The sequence below is a fragment of the Lepidochelys kempii genome, chromosome 15, assembly GCF_965140285.1.
Source record: "Lepidochelys kempii isolate rLepKem1 chromosome 15, rLepKem1.hap1, whole genome shotgun sequence".
NCBI lineage: Eukaryota > Metazoa > Chordata > Testudines > Cheloniidae > Lepidochelys > Lepidochelys kempii.
This window is the reverse complement of record NC_136394.1, coordinates 4,150,155-4,168,701: the sequence shown is the minus strand read 5'-3', so window position 1 is coordinate 4,168,701 and position 18,547 is coordinate 4,150,155. Positions and strand designations below refer to the sequence as shown.

Sequence of the window (18,547 nt, the reverse complement as noted above, 5' to 3'; positions counted from 1 at the left end):
CACCTTTCTCTTAAATCCAGGCCCATTTAATCCAGAGGTGGTTTGAGCATGTCCAGGAGACCAAACCCACCATCATGGTCACTTACAATGGGGACTTCTTTGACTGGTAAGGATGGAAGTGGAAACCATAGGGCAGTCCCTATGCTGGGGGGCAGGGGGTTCCAGGAGTAGGCACTAGACCATGTGTCCCTCCTTCATTTCCAGGGAGTCACAAGGTGACTGTGCAAGGCTGTTCCGATCCATGTTGAGTATTCAGCCACCCTCTGTCTTGGAACACCCTCTCTTAAGAGCTCTTTCTCCATGCTGTGAGACTGATCAAAGCCCGTGGGTCTCAGACCCCAGACTACAGAGTCCTGCAATGTGGGGGAGGTGGGGTGCAGAGCTGTGTCTCTCACAGTGGGGAAGCAGCTCCTAGCATTGAAGCAGTGACCCTGGATGTTCCAATCTAGTCACTTCTGGCTTTCCAAGCCCTGCTCTGCCACCTGCACAGCCACATCTTGTCTCTGGGGTAAATACCACCATGTTTACATGCTGCTGATCCCAAAACTGGTGGGCAGTGAACAGAGAGGAGACGAAGAAAACTGCAGAGTGAGCTGAGGAGAGGAGAGCAGCTGGGGAGCTCTAGCCAGCCTGGGTTGACTGATCATTGAGTCCTGCATCCAGATATAGAATGTCACTGAATAGCCGTGCCCATCCTCTGTGTAACACTGTGCCAAGGGGACTCTTAGGGTCCAAACTCTGTACTGTAGCCGCAAAGGGAAGGGGGCAGGGAGGAGCTCTGGCTTACATGGTCTATAAAAGAAGCCAGGTTTGAAAGCATTTCTCCAGGGGAAGAGGGGTGAAGGTGCCTGTGTTTGTGAACCCTCTGTACTATCTCAGCCTTCCTCCCCAGGCCCTTTGTGGAAGCCAGAGCAGCAGTGCATGGAATGAATATGTACCAAGAGATTGGATTCCAAAAGGACAGCCAAGGGGAGTACAAAGCCTCCCAGTGCATCCACATGGACTGTCTAAGGTACCAGATGCTGCCTCCATTCTGTGCCCCTATGGCTCTGGGTAGCGGAGCACTTTTGTAAAGTGCCTGTTTCCAGAGAAACATGGACACTGGCTGGCACGCTGCCCCTCAGGAGACATTGCTTGCTGGCTTCATGCATAGTGCCTCATTGCATTGGTGGGTCAGTCCATTATTTGGCTGTTCCATGTCCATTGCTGGGTATGCTAGGGTCTGGGTGGTGCAGCAAGCTAAGGCCTGGACCTGGCAACCTTCTTTTCAGGAGATGTCTGCTAGTGCTCTGGCTTGGCTGACAAGTCCCAGAGGGGTTGGTCTCATTGCCTAGCTGGTGGGTGATGACATTTCAGCCTGCAGTCTGAGCTCGGGGACCCAGGAGAGGTGGAGGAGGGACATTTGTGCAGCGAGGCAAATCCTCCACAGGGAGCTGTGACAGAAACGAGTGTTTTAGTCAGTCCCGTTCCTATGGGATCTGCAATCCAGATAGCCACCTTCCTCCTGCTGGCAGTCCCAGGATCACGTCCCCTGCACTCAGTGATTTAATGTAGGTGGGCTGAGGTGGGCTGGGGCTGGGTGGTGGTTTGAGGTAGCAGAGAATGCAGATGAGCAGAATTGAGGGCACTGGCAGAGATGCCCAGCCCCTCCCTACACTAGGCCTGGCTCCTGGTACCTTGGATGAAGGCCCTCCCCCCACTTGTCTGACTTATAAAGGTGCTGCCCGTGTGGTTCAGGGTTTCCTGGCGCAGAATGGCTCATGGCTTCCGTTCACAGGCCGGCACTCTGGTTCCTCTCCTCAGGTGGGTGAAGAGAGACAGTTACCTCCCCGTGGGAAGCCACAACCTGAAAGCAGCAGCCAAAGCAAAGCTGGGCTACGACCCGGTAGAGCTGGACCCCGAAGAGATGTGCCGGATGGCTACAGAAGAGCCTCAGGTACTCTCCGCTCTGCAGCCTCTGGACCTAGTGGTCAGGAGACAGGCCCCGGGAAGCCTGGGGCACTGGTCCGCATCACTGATCATTTGGGCTAGTTCTGGGTGGGGATAAATGCCTTCTGCTAATGCAGTGGGCATGGAAGGAAGCTGGAGGGTCATTTTGGCCTCCTGTATTTCTGGCAGCCTTGGATGGGGTTCCCATGTAATCAGCTGAGCCTGCCCGGGGCAGGGGTGAGGGGATCCCTCCTGGTGCTGTCATGTTGATTTCACTAACGGGGGACCTGTCACTCATCTACCGCAGGTGAAGCACTTGGGCCGTAGAAGTACTGTGACGGTGCAAAACTTCACTTCCACTAAAGCAGGGGGAAGGCTCTGTGTACACATGGACAGGGCGGGTCATCAGCTATGGAGCATTTGTGTGGACAGGAAGCAGTCTCCCCGCTTCCAGCACTATGGGGCATATGGGCAGTTACATGGCAAGTGGCCCTTTTCCTTGTCCCCTCAGAGCTGAGGGGCCTCTGAGCATACAGCTCGCAGACAGCCTTTACGGTCTGTGACTGCCCGCTGCCCACATCACCCCCCCAGGCTGTAGCATGTGCAGCAGGGAACAGGCACGGGGCAGGCGTCACTCTGCTAGTCTCCTGTGCTGAGCTCCACTTGAATTGATCCAGCTCTTTGCTGTTTCCCATCAGACACTGGCCACTTACTCGGTGTCCGACGCTGTTGCTACCTACTACATGTACATGAAGTACGTGCACCCGTTCATCTTCGCCCTGTGCACCATCATCCCCATGGAGCCCGACGAGGTGAGTGCTCAGGAGCCAGAGCCCGTGCTGGGCGGGCAAAGGAGCTGAGTGCTCTGTGCCGGTGGAACGCGGCCATGCCTGTTGCCGAGGGGCTGAGACATGAGGGTGGACTTGGTGGGCGCCCGTGTCTGTCAGTTGTGGCTGTGGCTCTTGCGGTGCTCGGAGGTGCTGAGCACCGGCAGCTCCCAGTAACTTCAGCTGGAGTTCTGAGCCTCGGGGCGTGTGCTGATCGGGCTCCCACCAGTGTTACACAGGGCTCTGGGCGTTTGCCCAGTAGAGGGCACTCTCCTGGGCCATAGTAACTCAGGGATCCCTGCAGGAGCTGTGTCTGTGCTAGCAATTTTGAGGAAGTCTCCCCGTGTTGCGCGAATGCTGGCGGTGATGGGAGGGCTGGGAGACGGGGCACGGGCAAGTTCAGGCACCTACCGGCGGGCAGCAGTGTCAGCATTAATGCAACAGCCACAGCCTTCTCCCAGTCACTAGTAGAGGTGCAGTCTGCAAGACTCCATGTGTTGTTCACAGGCACCTAAGGGATCCCCTTCCGGGGCAGGGTGTTCTCTGCTCCCCACTGTTACCACAAGCTGGGAGTTGCCAAGCCAAGCACCTTGTCCCATTGACACGTGGTGCTGTGACAGGGCTGGCTCCCCTGGGTGGCTTGGTCTTGGCTGTGTGTCCTGACGCTGAGTGCCCCCATGTCTCTCCCTGCAGGTGCTACGGAAAGGCTCAGGGACGCTGTGCGAGGCGCTGCTCATGGTCCAGGCCTATCACGCCAACATCATCTTCCCCAACAAGCAGGAGCAGGAGTTCAACAAGCTCACAGAGGATGGGCATGTGCTAGACTCGGAGACCTACGTCGGGGGCCATGTGGAGGCGCTAGAGTCAGGGGTCTTCCGTAGCGACATCCCCTGCCGCTTTAAAATGGTGTGAGCCTAGGTGTGATCGCCCCTCGCCCCCATTTCTGCGGTGGGGAGGGGTGTAGAGAGCCCATCTGGAGACTCCTCCCCCCGGCCATTAGTAGTTACTTTCCTTGGTGTTTTCTGTTGTGCTGGGATCCTCTGGCTCTGGGCCCCTGAATCCAGACATGGCTCAGACGGGCAAAAACCTTTCCACAGCTGGAACTAACCAACCAAGCCAAAGGGAACGTCATGATCCTCCTGCTCTCCCTCCTGCTTCAGCCATGCCTCTCCTTGCTTTGTCTCTCACCCACTCTCATCTGGGTGCTGCTTTCCACAGCACTCCCTGTGCCCACCCTCCCTTTCCACCTGCAGTCCTGGGTGCATGCCACTCGCTGTGAGTTTGTTGGGCTTTTAGACTGTACGATCCTTGGGGACGGGGGTCTGTATGATGTGCTGTGTATGGATCTAGTGCTATGGAATAGGTCAGCCCAACAATGATCGTTCCTGCTGCAGAAGATAGGGCGGCATGTAGGTTGAATACAAGAGGACCTCCTTGTTAGAGCTGACCCTTTGGTTCTAGGGACAGCAAGGGTGTACTAGGAGCTGACGACTAGGTCAGCTTTGTCCCAGGTGAAACTCTGGGGTGTGTGGGTGTGCTCATAATCCTGGGAACATGGCTTTCCGGCTGTGAGAAGCCTCCTGTTTCATGCCAGCTTTGTGGCAGACGGTATGGCAGTTGTAGAGCCTTGTAGGGAAATGCTGCATCTGCCTGGAGGGCTCTGGCTGGATCTGGGTCTAGGATGCACAGTGCCTGCCAAGGGTCTGCTGGTGACCTTAACTGTTCACAATCTGCTTGTGCCCCCATCTCTTTCAGTGCAGTTAGACCCTGGGTTGGATTGTCTCTCCTCATCACAGGCAAATGTATGGCCTTTATCATGGGGAGGGAAACACATCCTCGAGTAAGCTGTAGGTCAGTGTGGAGAGTGGCTTGTTGCATGGATGCCTTCTGTTGTCCTAGGCCCATCTAAAGCAGACAGAAGAATGGGCAGCTTGGTAGGAGTTTGTAGTTGCTTTCCTTCCCCAGGCCAGCAAGGGAGGTTGGGTGAGAGGAGCGGGAGACAGCCTCATAATTACTCATTCTGATGTCCCCCCAGAACCCTGTTGCCTTCGACTTCCTGCTGCAGCGTGTAGAGAAAACCCTCCGGCATGCCATCGAGGAGGAGGAAGGTTTGCCACTGGATCAAGTCACCAACTTCCAGGAGGTAGCTTGGACCTAGTCCTGATTCCTGCCTGTGTGGGGGTGTGACACGGCTTGGGGCCTGTAGGAGGTAGTACATGGCGTTTCTCTAGACAAGCCCATTTCCTGTTTGTGTGTGTTAGCATCATATAACCGCTTTAGCTATTTTCAGCCCTGAGTTCACCTCTTCCCTGCCTGGACCCCCTCCCCCGCATACCTATGTCTGGTCCCATTTCCGTTGTATTAAATAGTTGACGTCGGAAACTGTCTCCTGTGACTGAGGCTAAGGGAATCAGTGCTGCTGAAGATCAGAACGCAGCCCATTCTAAGCTTCGTGCGCCGTTAGCTCTTTCTCCAGGTCCTCGTGCGCTCTGTGGTCACAGGAAGGTAGGAGGAGGGATAGCTCAGTGGTTTGAGCATTGGCCTGCTAAACCCAGGATTGTGAGTTCAATCCTTGAGGGGGCCATTTAGGGATTTGGGGCAAAAATTGTGGATTGGTCCTGCTTTGAGCAGGGGGTTGGACTAGATGACTTCCTGAGGTCCCTTCCAACCCTGATATTCTATGATTCTGTGAAAGTTGAGTGACATACTTGTCCCTGTGGAGGGGAGCCCGTGCTGCATGCTCTGCTCAGTTGCTGATTCACTCCTGTCTGGTTTCTGCCTCTTCCCTTCACCGCAGGTGTGTGATGAAATCAAAGTCAAGCTGAACTCCCTGAAGGACATTCCTAACCGGATCGAGTGTCCCCTCATTTACCATCTGGACGTGGGGGCCATGTACCCCAACATCATCCTTACGAACAGGCTGCAGGTAGGTAGCAGGCAGCCTCCTCCTGGGTTTGCATCCCAGTGGGACACGGCTCAAAGACAGGGCAGCTAACTCCCTGCTCAGGAGGAAGTGCGGAAGCAGGGCTGGGTACTGACAGTCGGGCATTTGGAAGGGCCTGCTATAAACATAGGCTTCTTTCCTCTGACCCGCTGGCAGCCATAAAGAGGCAGAGCTCTGAACCCAGTTGCTAGAGGCCTGGGGTTAGAGCCAGGTTCTCTGATCTCTCTCTCTCTCTCTCTCTCTCTCCAGCCCTCAGCGATGGTGGACGAGGCCACGTGCGCTGCCTGTGACTTTAACAAGCCAGGTGCCAATTGCCAGCGCCGGATGACCTGGCAGTGGAGAGGGGAATTTAGTGAGTGTTGCTCTGCTGCTTGCAGAGGTTCCTTCGCTGTGCTACCCTGCAGGGAGACCCTGGAGCCTGGCCTAGGAACAGTCCTGCCCTGACTCCTGCTCAGACATGCTCATGGCTGTCCTTCCCTTGCAGTGCCCGCGAGCCGCAGCGAGTACCACCGCATCCAGCAGCAGCTGGAGTCAGAGAAGCTGCCCCCACTGTACCCAGATGGCCCGCCCCGTGCTTTTCATGAGCTGTCCCGCGAGGAACAGGCCAAGTTTGAGAAGAAGCGACTGGCAGGTGAGAACTAGCTTAAAATGACATGAAGTCTGAGCACGTGGCACCTTGTGGTTCAGTTTGCTCCATCTGGATGCTGAAGGGTTGCTTCTCCTAAAGATATTTCTCCAGATTAGCTTCCCCTCTTTGCCTAGTCCATGCTGGTACAATCTGCGGGCTCTAAGGGATAACCCACTGCCAGCTTGTAATGGCACTATAATTTAGAAACTGGCTACGCAGGCACAACTGGCTTTCTCCCTTCCATCTATCATCCTACACCCTTCTCTGTCCATGTGCTGAGTGCTCTTGTAACCAGCTGCTTCTTCCTAGCTGCTGAAGTTGGAGTTACTTTGCGTGCCAAGACAGATCATGTCTGCTGTCAGCAGGCTGTTACGCCAGCTCTCTTCTGAGGGCCCCCATTGGGGCTGGGCAGTGAGTTTCTAACCCTTTGGGTTGTGAAGAAAACCCTCCATGGCTCCCTGCTGTAGTCTGTGGACAGTGCTCTGGATTCTGTATGAGACATGATCAGCTGCATTCATCTCTGATGAGTTTTAACTCTGAAACCTAATGATGAATGGCAATGTCAACACCGTGAGCGTTTTTACTGCTTGTGAGTCACTGTTTAGCAGACCCATCCCCCTATTCAAGGGCTGTAGGCCAAGCCTGGGTTTGAGAGGAGCATGAGGTGAGCACCATCCCTCTTTTTGTATGCCCCCCCATCCTGACCCCTGTGTTGGCAGGTGCTGTTTCTCTCTGCTGTTATGGCCTGCCCCGTGCAAACCTTAGTTGCTGCTGCCATCCTCCTGTGCCCACCTGTCGGGGTGAGCCGCCCCTGTGAGCGTGCTGGTCTCTGGCTAAGCAGCCTCTGCTGTCTCTCTGGCACAGATTACTGCCGCAAGGCCTATAAGAAGCTGCACGTCACCAAGGTGGAGGAGCGCGTCACCACCATCTGCCAGCGGGAGAACTCGTTCTACGTGGACACCGTGCGAGCCTTCAGAGACCGTCGCTATGAGTTCAAGGGGCTGCACAAGGTGTGGCGGTCGGATCCCTCTGTCCTGGGTGTCACTGGGGTAGCCACAAGTTCTGAGGCCAGCTTGCTGAATCGGACCCAAGCTTAGAACAGTGATGGGTCCCTCCATGTGGCAGTTCCGGGAGGGCTGAGGGGACACGCCTGGGTCTCACCACTGATCCATCTTACTCAGAAAGCAGCAGCTGTGAGGCATGAACAGCTCCAAGACCCAATCACTTGCTACACCAGTGAGCTGAGTGGCTGCATGTTTAGTTCATCCGGGATTCAGCCAACCCTGCATCCAGGCATCCTGTTTCCTTGCCCTGGGTTCAGTTTGGGGCAGCACATTTAAACTGAGATAGCCATGAGGTGAGAGGGCTGCAGACTAGAGACAGGCTGGGAGGGGAAGGCTGAGAGCTGGGTGAGGGAGAGATGGGAGAGGGGGACCCTAAGCATACAAATTGCTCTAAAGGGGACAGGGATCGGCTCCCCTCCTCCCTGGAGGCAGGGAAGTGCTGCAGCAGAGTAAAACAGCAAGAGGGATTTTACTGTAGGCACTGGGGTGAGCTGGCTTTGGAGTCCCAGCTACTGGAGATGGGGGCTGGGCTGTGGGTGCTCATCGAAGGGAATGGCACAGAGATGGGGGCTGGGAATCAAAGCCCATTGATTGGTTTTTTTCCCTTTGCTGAGCTGTACGATGCCTAAGACTCTGCAGCCCCTCACTTCCGGGCCCAGAGAGCTACAGGTCAGCTGTCCTCCTCTTGTGATGTCACGCTCCTGTCCCAACACCAGTTGGGCTGTCCAGCAGAGGGTTGTTGGGACCGGATGTTCCTAATGCATGTAGGAAAAAACGAAAGATCCTCGAGTCTGTCTCCAAAAGGGCTCAGCAAAGGCCCAAACCATCTTTTGCTTTGCAGCTTATCTTTAGTAATTGCCTCAGTCCTGCCCCCAGGCACAGGGTTGGGCTAGAAGGCCCTGCCAACCCATATGGCTCTGCTGTTGGATTTATCCCGTCTCCTCCCACCTTTGCAGTTTGCTGGCATCTGTGCAATGAGACGGGGGCAGAGCTGATCGAAGGCAGCTCGGCTGCTGTTGTGTGACATCTGCGAGGATCGTGTCCTTCAGAGCTGAGGGTGAAGCAGAAAAGCTCCTCTCCATCTTGCATGAGATCTTGTTCCCTAGGTCCCGGTGAAAGGAATGTAGAGTCTAGGCAATTGATCCCAGAGCACCCATGCCTTACTGCGGGCTGTTATCTTGGGGAATAACTGGATGCCGCTAATGTCTGTAGCAGCTGGGCAGGAGCATTCTGAGTGCGTGTGTGGCGCGCGCTCTCTTTCTCTCTCTCAGGTGTGGAAGAAGAAGCTGTCTGCGGCCACAGAGATGGGAGACGCCACCGAAGTGAAGCGCTGCAAGAACATGGAGATCCTCTATGACTCCCTACAGCTGGCGCATAAGTGTATCCTCAACTCCTTCTACGGCTACGTAATGCGCAAAGGGTGGGTGCTGCCTGCCACCCTCTCTGAGGGGAGCTAGACACACGCTCCTCCTTGCCAGCCCCCTGCTGGGAGATGTTTCAGGAGGGAGGGGTCACTCCAGTGATTCTGCCCCCTCCTTCCCCAGCTTCTCATTGGTTTTCAAGCCTGTGAGTGCTCCCTGTACCACTCTCCTTACTACTGCTGTTATGGCAGCACCTAGAAGCCAACCCAGAGCAAGACCCCTTGTTCTGGGCCCTGAACAACCAGAAATAGACAGTCCCTGCCTCAGAGAGCTTACAGCCTAACCAGACAAGTCACGGGAGGGGAAGGGAATACAACCTATCACTGGGCGTCACTCTCTTGCTCTTTGACCTTCCCTTCTGGGGCTCCTTGCCATGCCCTTTTCCCAAAGGTTGACATGAGCTCACTGCCAGCTCCTGTTCATATCTGGCCCCTCTCTCCACTAGGGCCCGCTGGTACTCCATGGAGATGGCTGGGATTGTCTGCTTCACTGGAGCAAACATCATCACCCAGGCCAGGGAGCTGATCGAGCAGATTGGGTAAGTGCCGGAGGGGGTTAATGACCATGGGGAGGACTGGGGGAGAGGCCTTGGCTGCAGGACCATCCCGTTGGGACACATGACATGAGGGCTTGTGAATCAGCAGAGATGTGGGTTACAAAGGCTCTGCCACCTGCAGGTTCTTCCATCCAGCAGCCCGTGTTAACTGGGTGTGCTCTGCAGAAAGGCCCTGCCCTTCTCTCTGCCAAGCTGTGCTCTCTCTTCCTAGGAGGCCGCTGGAGCTGGACACAGACGGAATCTGGTGTGTCCTTCCCAACAGCTTCCCAGAAAACTTTGTCATCAAATCGACCAATGCGAAGAAGCCCAAGGTGACAATCTCCTATCCTGGTGCCATGCTGAACATCCTGGTGAAGGTAAATCCAGCCCCACTGTAGACTAGCTGGGAGGGGGTGGAGAGGGAAGGACAGGAGAGGAGGACTCCAGCGGACCTGCTCTCCCAAAGGGGAGAATGATCTTGGCCTTCACCCACGCATGGAGCCAGTGAAGGCTGCTCTGCCTTTGTTGAGAATTACAGGTGTCGGGGGCCACCCTATAGGGCAGCTTCTGTTCCAGTACTGTGTCACCACGAATGAACAGGCCCTTGGAGCTTCACTTGCTGCTTGCCCAGTGCCAACCTGTGGAATCACTAGCACAAGCCTGGCACCTTGAGGGTGGGGGAGAGAGTCCCAGAAACCTGCAGCACAGTGCAGATGCCAGCTCATAGAGAGCAAGAGCCCAGGATTTGTGTGTGCACACGCTCTCTTCAGTCTATGCACGCTGGCTAAATGGTACTATGACCCCAGGGACCTGTGCAATGCCCCTTCGCCTGTCTGCCAGTTCCCAGCATAGAGCCTGGCTTTGGACCTTCAGAGACTGACCTCTGCTCCTCACTCTAACACAGCACGGGGCTGAAGGCTGCCTATACCCCATTACTGCCTCGCCTCTGTCAGGATAGTTTTCCGCCACCCTCTCCTCCTCTGGTCCCAGCGCACCCTGCTCCTCTCTGTCCAGCCCAGCCTATACCAGTCCCCCACTGGCTGGAATCAGAGTGAGGTGCTCTGTAAAGCTTTTATTTTGTGTCCTGCTGAAGTGCAGACCAGGAGGCAAGACTCAGTCAGGCATCTCAGCTGGCTGGCAGAGAGGTGCTCCACCCTAGGGTCGTGGGAGTGTGGCTTGTCCTGTGGGGTGCCAGGCTGGTGCCCATTACCCTGGTGAGGGAGCAGGGAGTGTTTGCTGTCCTTCCCTGCTCGTTTGTGGGAGCAGCGGGTCCTTGGGGGGGTCACTCCAGGTGGGTGTGTTGGGGGAATGTCCCCCTTTTGCCCCGCGGATTGCCAGGCCAGCAGTGCAGTGAAGTGGTCCCATGACGCTGTGTTTATAGGAAGGCTTCACAAATGATCAGTACCAGGAGCTCGTGGACCCAGCTTCGCTCACCTACGTTACCCGCTCAGAGAACAGCATCTTCTTTGAAGTGGACGGGCCATACCTCGCCATGATCCTCCCAGCCTCCAAGGAGGAGGGCAAGAAACTGAAGAAACGGTGAGTGTCACTTTGCTCAGAGGGAAGAAGGGAGGTGGGCAGGTTGGCTGTTCGTGCTCTCCTTCAGTCTGATAGGGGCGTGAGGCAAGCCAGACCCTGCTTTCTTACCTGCTCAGCACTGCACAGAACTCATGAAGTGCAACAGTCCAGATTCCAGCTGCAATATTAACGAGGCTCAACTGCACCCCAGGGTTGAACTGACTTCACCCGCAGTAAAGTGGGGTGAGCCTGACCTAGGGAGCACCTTCTATCGTTAACTCTGGTTCACCCCCAGGAAGGTGTGAAACGTGCCCATAGGCCAGAAGAGAGCCTAGCATTGCTGGGGTAGCCTTAGCTCTTCCGTTTGCTGGCAGAGATTTTAACTGGGCAGCCTCCATGTTACATCAACAGAATCTTTTGAGTTATGTTGGACCTGATTCTCCCTTGACTTGCAGCCCAAGCAACCCCATTGAAAACCTGGCAGTGTAGGAATGGCCAGATGGGCTTAGACTGTTGACCCATCTAGTCCAGTGTCCTTTAGAGGACAGAGCAAGGAAACTCACGCTGGGTGGCTATGAAATATTCCTTCCCAGTGAGAGCTTGACATGAGGGCTTATATCCCTTCCAATTCCCTGTAACTGCCGTTCTCCTGAGCCACACAAATATCTGATCGTTGTTTGAATCCCACTAGCCTTCTGGCCCCAGGAATGTGCTGTGGCAATTCTTCTCCTGGATTTCCCGTCTGTCAGCTCAGCAGCAACGACAGGGCCCAAATGAGGTCTTGCCACCACTTTGTCTTGTACTGGCTTCATGGCTTTGGTGATCTTTAATCGTCTCTGTTCTGTCATTCTTCACCGTGTCTATCCAATGTATCCTTGGTCTTTCTCTGTTTCTGGTTCCTTGCACTCCTGGTACATATCCCCATGTGTGGTATCCTTCTTGAAGTGTCCAAACCATCATCCTCCTCTTTCTTGAATCTTCTGTAACAGCGTTATTTCTTGCCCTAACCATTTTCTTCTCTTTGTTTGTTTTCTGCAGTCTTCTGTTTTCCCCTCAGCCGGTTGATTTCTGCAGTCAAAATCTTGTGTTCATCGGCTTTTCTTATACTCCAGCAGTATTGGCATGAGGGTGCCTCAGATACTTTGGCTTCTGCTTTTATCAAAATGTCTTTACCCTTCTGCAAGATCTAGAGTTTTCCCAAAGTGGTAACAGCTAGACAGAGTCTTTTTTTTTAATGTTATCTTCTCAAATCCCATTCTTCAATACTAGTCCTTTAAGGTACACAGTTTGTTCTAGTTCTCTCTCCGAGTTTGATCTTTACATCTTTCTCTTGTCTTCCAGTTGCCATAGTATTTGTCTTCTCCATGCTGCTCTTCAGTCCAAATGTTCTGCTGTCCCAGTTAACCTCATCACTTATTCTCTATAAATCATCCTAGGTCAATGCTGTGAGTCAGAATCATCGCTAATTGAAGGCTATGCACTGTCCTACCACATAACATGACTCCTCCTATTTCATCTGTCAGTGCTACAGCCATGACTGCTTCTGTTAGGGGGCTTGTTCCTTCACCCACTTATTTCCCTGGTCCTTCTCGCATGAACAGAGAGCAACAATACCCGAAGTCCAAAGGTGCAAACAATTCGATGTTTATTGGGGTGAACTTCCAGCAAGCATGATTCCAGTTTCCTTCCTTAGTATCCTCCTTCCCAGCTCTGACACCACAGAGCCTTACACCTGTGTCCCTGTTCCCATTCCTGCCCTTAGCCAAACATTATTCCAATTTCCTTACCCCCATTCCCTGTTCCCATTTCCCCTCTTTAGCAAAACATGATTCCAATTTCCGCACCCCCATTCCCTGTTCCCATCCCCCCACCCGCGCCCACTCACTTCATCATTGACTGCAGACTATATAGTAAAACTTGAGTTCTGCTTAGCTATACCTTGACCAATCATTTTCCTGAAATTTAACTAACCAATCCTAACATATTGTAACATGATTATGTAACCAATTATATCCCACCACCTTAATTAGTTTACACCCAGCAAAATTAATTATACAGCAGACAGGAACAATCACAGAACCAGAGAGATTATAATGACAAAACAATACAGAAGTGAGGATTTCACATCCCAGCTATTGATAAGTGAGTTCTTGCCAGACAGGATGCTATCAAACTAAGTTTCCGTTTACATTTTCTAGGCACTTCCCTTTCTCTGGAGGTGATAGGAATTATCAGGACAGGATTGTATTCCTAACAGCCCAATAGCACCTTCTTTCAATGTGACTAGTTTGGAATGTGAGGATGTGACCGGTCGCTTCCTAGCTTATGGCTGCCTCTGCTGCTTAGCCAAAGGCCTTAGCTTAAGAACAGGGCCTCAAACTGTCACAGTAAGAGAAGGCCTTACACCAGCAGACAATGATTTTGATTCTTTCTTTTATACCTCTAGAACTAGCCAAGTGATAAGAATACCCCTAAATTCTTAAAGTACAGGCCTTTGCAGACAGGCCTGAATATCTGTATCCTAACAGCTTCCAGGACCAAGATCTGATGAGAGCGTCCATCCTTGTCTCACGTCTACAGTTGCTCTGCACCATTCCATTTGCTTCTTTTCTGCTCTCACCACACTCAGAAACTTGCTGTGGATGTTTGCTCCATTCTTCATGGATGCCATATGTTCTCATAGCTTGCCATAACCCTCTCTGCCAAATGCAATCAAAAGACACTGAAGTCTGTTGTAACAGATTTGGTTGTGTTCTATGTACTTCTCTGATATCTGGCTCATCACAAATAACTGATATATTGTGCTTCATCCTTCTTGAAATCCCACCCATTTCTCTGCAAGCACTGCTTCCATAGACAGCTTCGTTCTCGTCTGCAGTGCGTTGCGGAATGCTTTCCTGGCGCAGTCAATGAGCTGATTCTTCTGTCGTCACTGATGCACTGACTCTTCTCCTTTTTTATATATCAGTCCTGTTATCGCTTCTCCCCGTTCACTTGGCACTTGCTGTGTGTAGATCTCTGCCTGGCTTGTGTCTCGCCTTCACCATGTGTTCCTTGCCTGCTTGCAGCGATGTGACGAAGTGGGACTGTTCTTAATATTTCCTCTGAATACTGTAGGGGTGCCTCAGTTTCCCCTATGCATTTCTTAAGTTTCTAGATGGTGGGATAAAAGGGTGTAATTGTTGCGGAGCAAAGGGCCAGTGTACATAAATGGCCAACACTCTGGCAACTGATGGCCTGGGCCCTTCCCCCCCTGCAAGGTGATAGCTAAAGGGTTGGAGAACAAAGGAATCTGGTGACCTCCTGGCCCGGGAAAGGGACAAAGCCCAGAGGATGGGGGGCTGGAGGGGGAGTCAGTTTGGGGCTGGCTGGGGACATGGAGTGAAGTGCAGATGTGGTTGTCTGGCTCACTGCCCCCCAAAATGGACCTGGCTGAGGGGTCCTGTTCTCTGTACCTATAAGCTCTGTTTTAGACTTTGTTCCTGTCATCTAATAAACCTTCTGTTTTACTGGCTGGCTGAGAGTCCCATCTGACTGTGGAGTTGGGGGGCAGGACCCTCTGGCTTCCCCAGGACCCCGCCTGGGCGGACTCGCTGTGGGAAGCGCACGGAGGGGCAGAGGATGCTGAATACTCCGAGGACAGACCCAGGAAGGTGGAAGCTGTGAGCTTTTTTGCCCTGCAGACAGGCTGCTCCCAGAGAGGAGATTTCCCCACAGTCCTGACTGGCTTCGTAGGGAGCAGTTCCAAAGCATCACCCGGGGACTCCGTGACAAGCAGCTCTGAGCTTATGTCGGCACCTTTTTCCTTTTCAAGTTCTTTTGCTACTTCTAAGAATTCCAGCATCTGTTCTCCCTGGTTTGTGCTGAGTAGCTTCTCCAGGATGGTTTTCCCCACGTGTTCTGCACTTGTTACAGCTCTTCAAAGTATTCTTTCCATCACTTACTCTTTGCTTATTCACCCCCTGTTATTATTCCACACTTGTTTTTCACTGCCAACATCTTCATCTCATCTGTACCCCTATATTGCTAATTTCTCTTACATTGAAATATAACACCTGTCACATTTCTCTTTGTGGATTCTTCTGCTTTCTTACATTGTTCTCTTATCCAGTTTTTTCTGTCTCTTTGCTTCCTGTTTTGTGTCTCTGGTCAGCCGACTGTACTCAGCTCTTAAACGTTCATCATCCTTTTTGTTCTCCTTTAGCTTCCTATGCTTGTCACTGTATTGCAGCGCTTCATCTGCTATCCGCCTTATTTCCTCTCTTTGGCCTTGCAGCCCAACACTTACTCACCCACTCTCATAATCCCTTTTTGTACACGGTTCCCACGTCTCTTCAACATTCATTTCTTCTTTTAGCAGAGACGTGATGTTTTTCCACATGGGGTATTTTTAGTCTCTCCTGATATCCAGCTCTTTCAATTTGTCTGCATCATGGATCTTGGTTTTTGGCACTTTTTAGATTTCTCTCAACCTCATTGATGCCAGGACTAATTTATGATTTGATCTGATAACAGCCTCAGATGATCTCCACACTTGATTTATATCTGCAATTCACAAGTACAAAGTCGTTCATGTTCTTCGTTTGCCCCTTGGGTGATATCCATGTCCACTTCCTCTGCCACTTTTTGTTGAAATAGTGTGTTCGCTGTCACCAGGCTGTTACTTAGGCTACTAAATTTCTGCCTTTCTCCTCTTCTGTTTTCTTCATCTACATCTGCCTATTGCTCCAGCCCTGGAATTCCAGTCCGATCCTACTTTTGCTTTAAACTCCTTGTAATGTTTTTTCTGTAGATCTTTATAAAATTTATCAATTTCTTCCTTGGGCACTGCTGAGGTTGGTGCATATTTGTACTGTTGTAACTGCTCAGATATGATTCTGAATCTCATCTTCGATGTACAAGGAGATAGCAAGCTAAATGCTGTAAGAACCTGTCTTGCCTTCAGCTTTAGCAGCAATGCAACTCCATCCTAATGCCCGCCATCTTCTCTTCCCACTGGGGATGTCCCATTTGCATCACAGAACAATTCTCCTTTTGCCTTCCCGTCTCATTTCATAGTCAGGGAATCCAGTCAGGGGCCTGCCAACGCCTGTTAAACTGAAGGTCCATCTTATTGCTCAACGCTGCTCAGTTCCTGTTTGCAGGTAACTTGCTGAAGGATGCGGGCAGGTGCAGTTGCTGATCTGGGTGGGCACCTTGGCCTCTCACGCACTGAACCAATTGCTGCCCAGAGGTCCTGCCAACATGTCCCATAGTCACATAGGTGGTGGATGACCTTCCATAATTCTCTGCATTCACGCTCCCCTGGAGGCCCCGGTGTGGGACTGACCCTCCTTTGGCATCTTCAGAGTGATGTGGATACTCTTGACCTCTTCTCCATGTGCCCAGCTTGCTTGGAGAGCATGGCCCTGTGAGGCTCGAGCTGGTTTGTATGCACCCACGTGCACTGGTGATTACTAGGGCAGGGGATGCGAACTGCAGAGAGAGCCACGGCTTGCTGTTGGAGGGATGTGTCCTTGTAACAAGTGATGCTACAGCATCTCTTCACTCTGATTACCCTATCAGCTTCCTCTGCCCCTTTACAAGCAAGCAGCTTCCTCATCCTCCCCTGGGAAGCTCTCCAGAGCTCTACCCTGGTTTTCTCACGCCCGTCCTGCGCCATCCGCTTCTCCCTGCTTCCTAGGTGTGGAGCAGTGCCCCGTTCAGTATCCACCCCCTGCCTGTTCTGTCCCACACACAACTCCTGGAGGCCCTCCCTTGCCTGGAGCGTTCTGGGAGCTCTGTGGAACAGGGCTCTGTTATCACTCAGCCCCTTGACTTTTAGCTGTGTGAATATGGGTTTGTTTTCTAGCACCACAGTCCTTGGCCAGCCTGACAATGCGGCTGGGGGTGTCCAAGAGCACAACAAGGCCCATCTTTACTGGCAGGGAAAGGACATCCCCTGGAGTGCTGGGCAGTCTCTCACAAGCTCTGTCTCCCAGGTACGCAGTGTTCAACGAGGACGGATCCCTGGCTGAGCTGAAGGGGTTTGAAGTGAAGCGGCGTGGGGAGCTGCAGCTGGTTAAGATCTTCCAGTCGTCCGTGTTCGAGGCCTTCCTGAAGGGCACCACACTGGAGGAGGTCTACGCCTCCGTGGCCAAGGTGGCTGACTACTGGCTCGATGTGCTTTACAGCAAGGTGAGCGCCCAGCCTCTTGCTTCTCTGTGCTGTAATGTGGGCCCTGGAGGGGAGATGGGCGCAACCCCCTGGATGGGAGGACAAGGGGTGCACTGGTGCCCTGCCACCAGGAGCTAAGGGAGAGCAGCAAGGGGAGGACAGACGTTCTCTCCAGCGACCTGCTTGTCCCCTTGTTTCCCCAAGGGCCATCCTGGCTCTATGGCTTTGGTTCTGTCTGCTGCTCCTGATGTCAGAGGAGAACAGGACCCGTCGTTGGGCTGTGTTTGCGGCACTCCCTTGGCTGCTGTTGTCCGTGTTGGGCTAATATTTGCCCTTCTTCTTCAGCACCTCCCATCCCCTGCCCAGAGGTGGGTCACGAAGTCATTTCCATCCACCGCTCTTAGTCACTCCCCAGCTATCAATCTCAAAGACATGTAGCAAGGCAGAGCCAGGAGACTGGGTTCCCCTCCCCGCATCCTGCAGGGAGGTCAGAACCTGGTGTTTGACATCAGGCTGTCAGGGATGTGGTGGTGTCAGACTGGGTGTCCTGAGCTCCGCCCATGGAGGAGGAGGAAGGCCTGATCGAACACGCCCAGCCTTGATCAGCCCCGTAAGAGACATTACTGAAGGATGGAATCAGGTGGTTAAGTAGACGTCTCTTTGTAGCAGCTCTGATTCTTCTGCGCGTTCCCCCAGCAGGGCAGTGCTGCTCAGCTCTCACTGGGTTCATTTCACGGTGACCTTCGCAGGGTAGGACGTGGCCATGAGGGTTCTGTGGAGTCTGGCCACCTTCCCTGGGTCAGAATCGGAGAGCTCTGACATCAACAAAGCCAAGAAATTGGGGAGAGTAGGTAACTCTAGGAAACAAATGGGGGCGCAGGGTCCCCAAGGGACACTTGGGAGCTTCCAGTGGCCGCTCTCATGCCTGATCAAGATGATAAAATGCCCCTAAATTGCCATAACATGACAATGTAAAACAGAGTTGTCCCCAGACACACACACATCTGCCCCCTCCAGCAAGGCAAGCTGTAGTCAGTGTGTTCTCGGTATACCTTAGATTGTAAGATCCGTGGCAGAGAGCGTCTTGTATAGTCCCTCCTCCCCGCCCCCCCCCCCCCCCCAATAGAGGACCGTATGCTCCTGCAGCACTAGTTAATAGCAACAGAGTTCCCACAGACGCACTCTGTCCCCAGGCTGCCAACATGCCAGACTCAGAGTTATTTGAGCTGATTTCCGAGAATCGCTCCATGTCCCGCAAGCTGGAGGATTACGGGGAGCAGAAATCCACCTCCATCAGCACGGCTAAGCGCCTGGCCGAGTTCCTGGGGGATCAGATGGTGAAGGATGCTGGGCTGAGCTGTCGATTCATCATTTCCAAGAAACCGGAAGGGTCACCAGTCACCGAGAGGTAAATCTGCTTTGAGAGGCGCTGGGGCCCACCACAGAGGGCGCAGGGGCAGACCATAATGAAGGCAAGGGGGTAAGATGGATCCTGCACCTGTCTGCTGCAATGAGCCCTAATGGG

The 18,547-nt window shown here is 53.0% G+C and overlaps 1 protein-coding gene across 3 annotated transcripts in view; it reads left to right on the top strand.

Annotated features, from left to right (window-relative positions):
• POLE (DNA polymerase epsilon, catalytic subunit) overlaps nt 1–18,547 on the top strand; it is a 37,069-nt gene that overhangs the window by 5,938 nt on the left and 12,584 nt on the right. For all 3 annotated transcript variants that reach the window (XM_073312605.2, XM_073312604.2, XM_073312606.2), the window contains exons 11-26: nt 21–106; nt 893–1,012; nt 1,804–1,936; nt 2,628–2,741; nt 3,450–3,662; nt 4,792–4,899; nt 5,554–5,682; nt 5,950–6,052; nt 6,185–6,331; nt 7,193–7,338; nt 8,664–8,812; nt 9,259–9,351; nt 9,581–9,725; nt 10,730–10,887; nt 16,848–17,043; nt 18,216–18,430. In XM_073312605.2, coding sequence (XP_073168706.2) covers nt 21–106; nt 893–1,012; nt 1,804–1,936; nt 2,628–2,741; nt 3,450–3,662; nt 4,792–4,899; nt 5,554–5,682; nt 5,950–6,052; nt 6,185–6,331; nt 7,193–7,338; nt 8,664–8,812; nt 9,259–9,351; nt 9,581–9,725; nt 10,730–10,887; nt 16,848–17,043; nt 18,216–18,430 — 2,255 coding nt within the window. The remainder of the gene's footprint in view (nt 1–20; nt 107–892; nt 1,013–1,803; nt 1,937–2,627; nt 2,742–3,449; nt 3,663–4,791; nt 4,900–5,553; nt 5,683–5,949; nt 6,053–6,184; nt 6,332–7,192; nt 7,339–8,663; nt 8,813–9,258; nt 9,352–9,580; nt 9,726–10,729; nt 10,888–16,847; nt 17,044–18,215; nt 18,431–18,547) is intronic.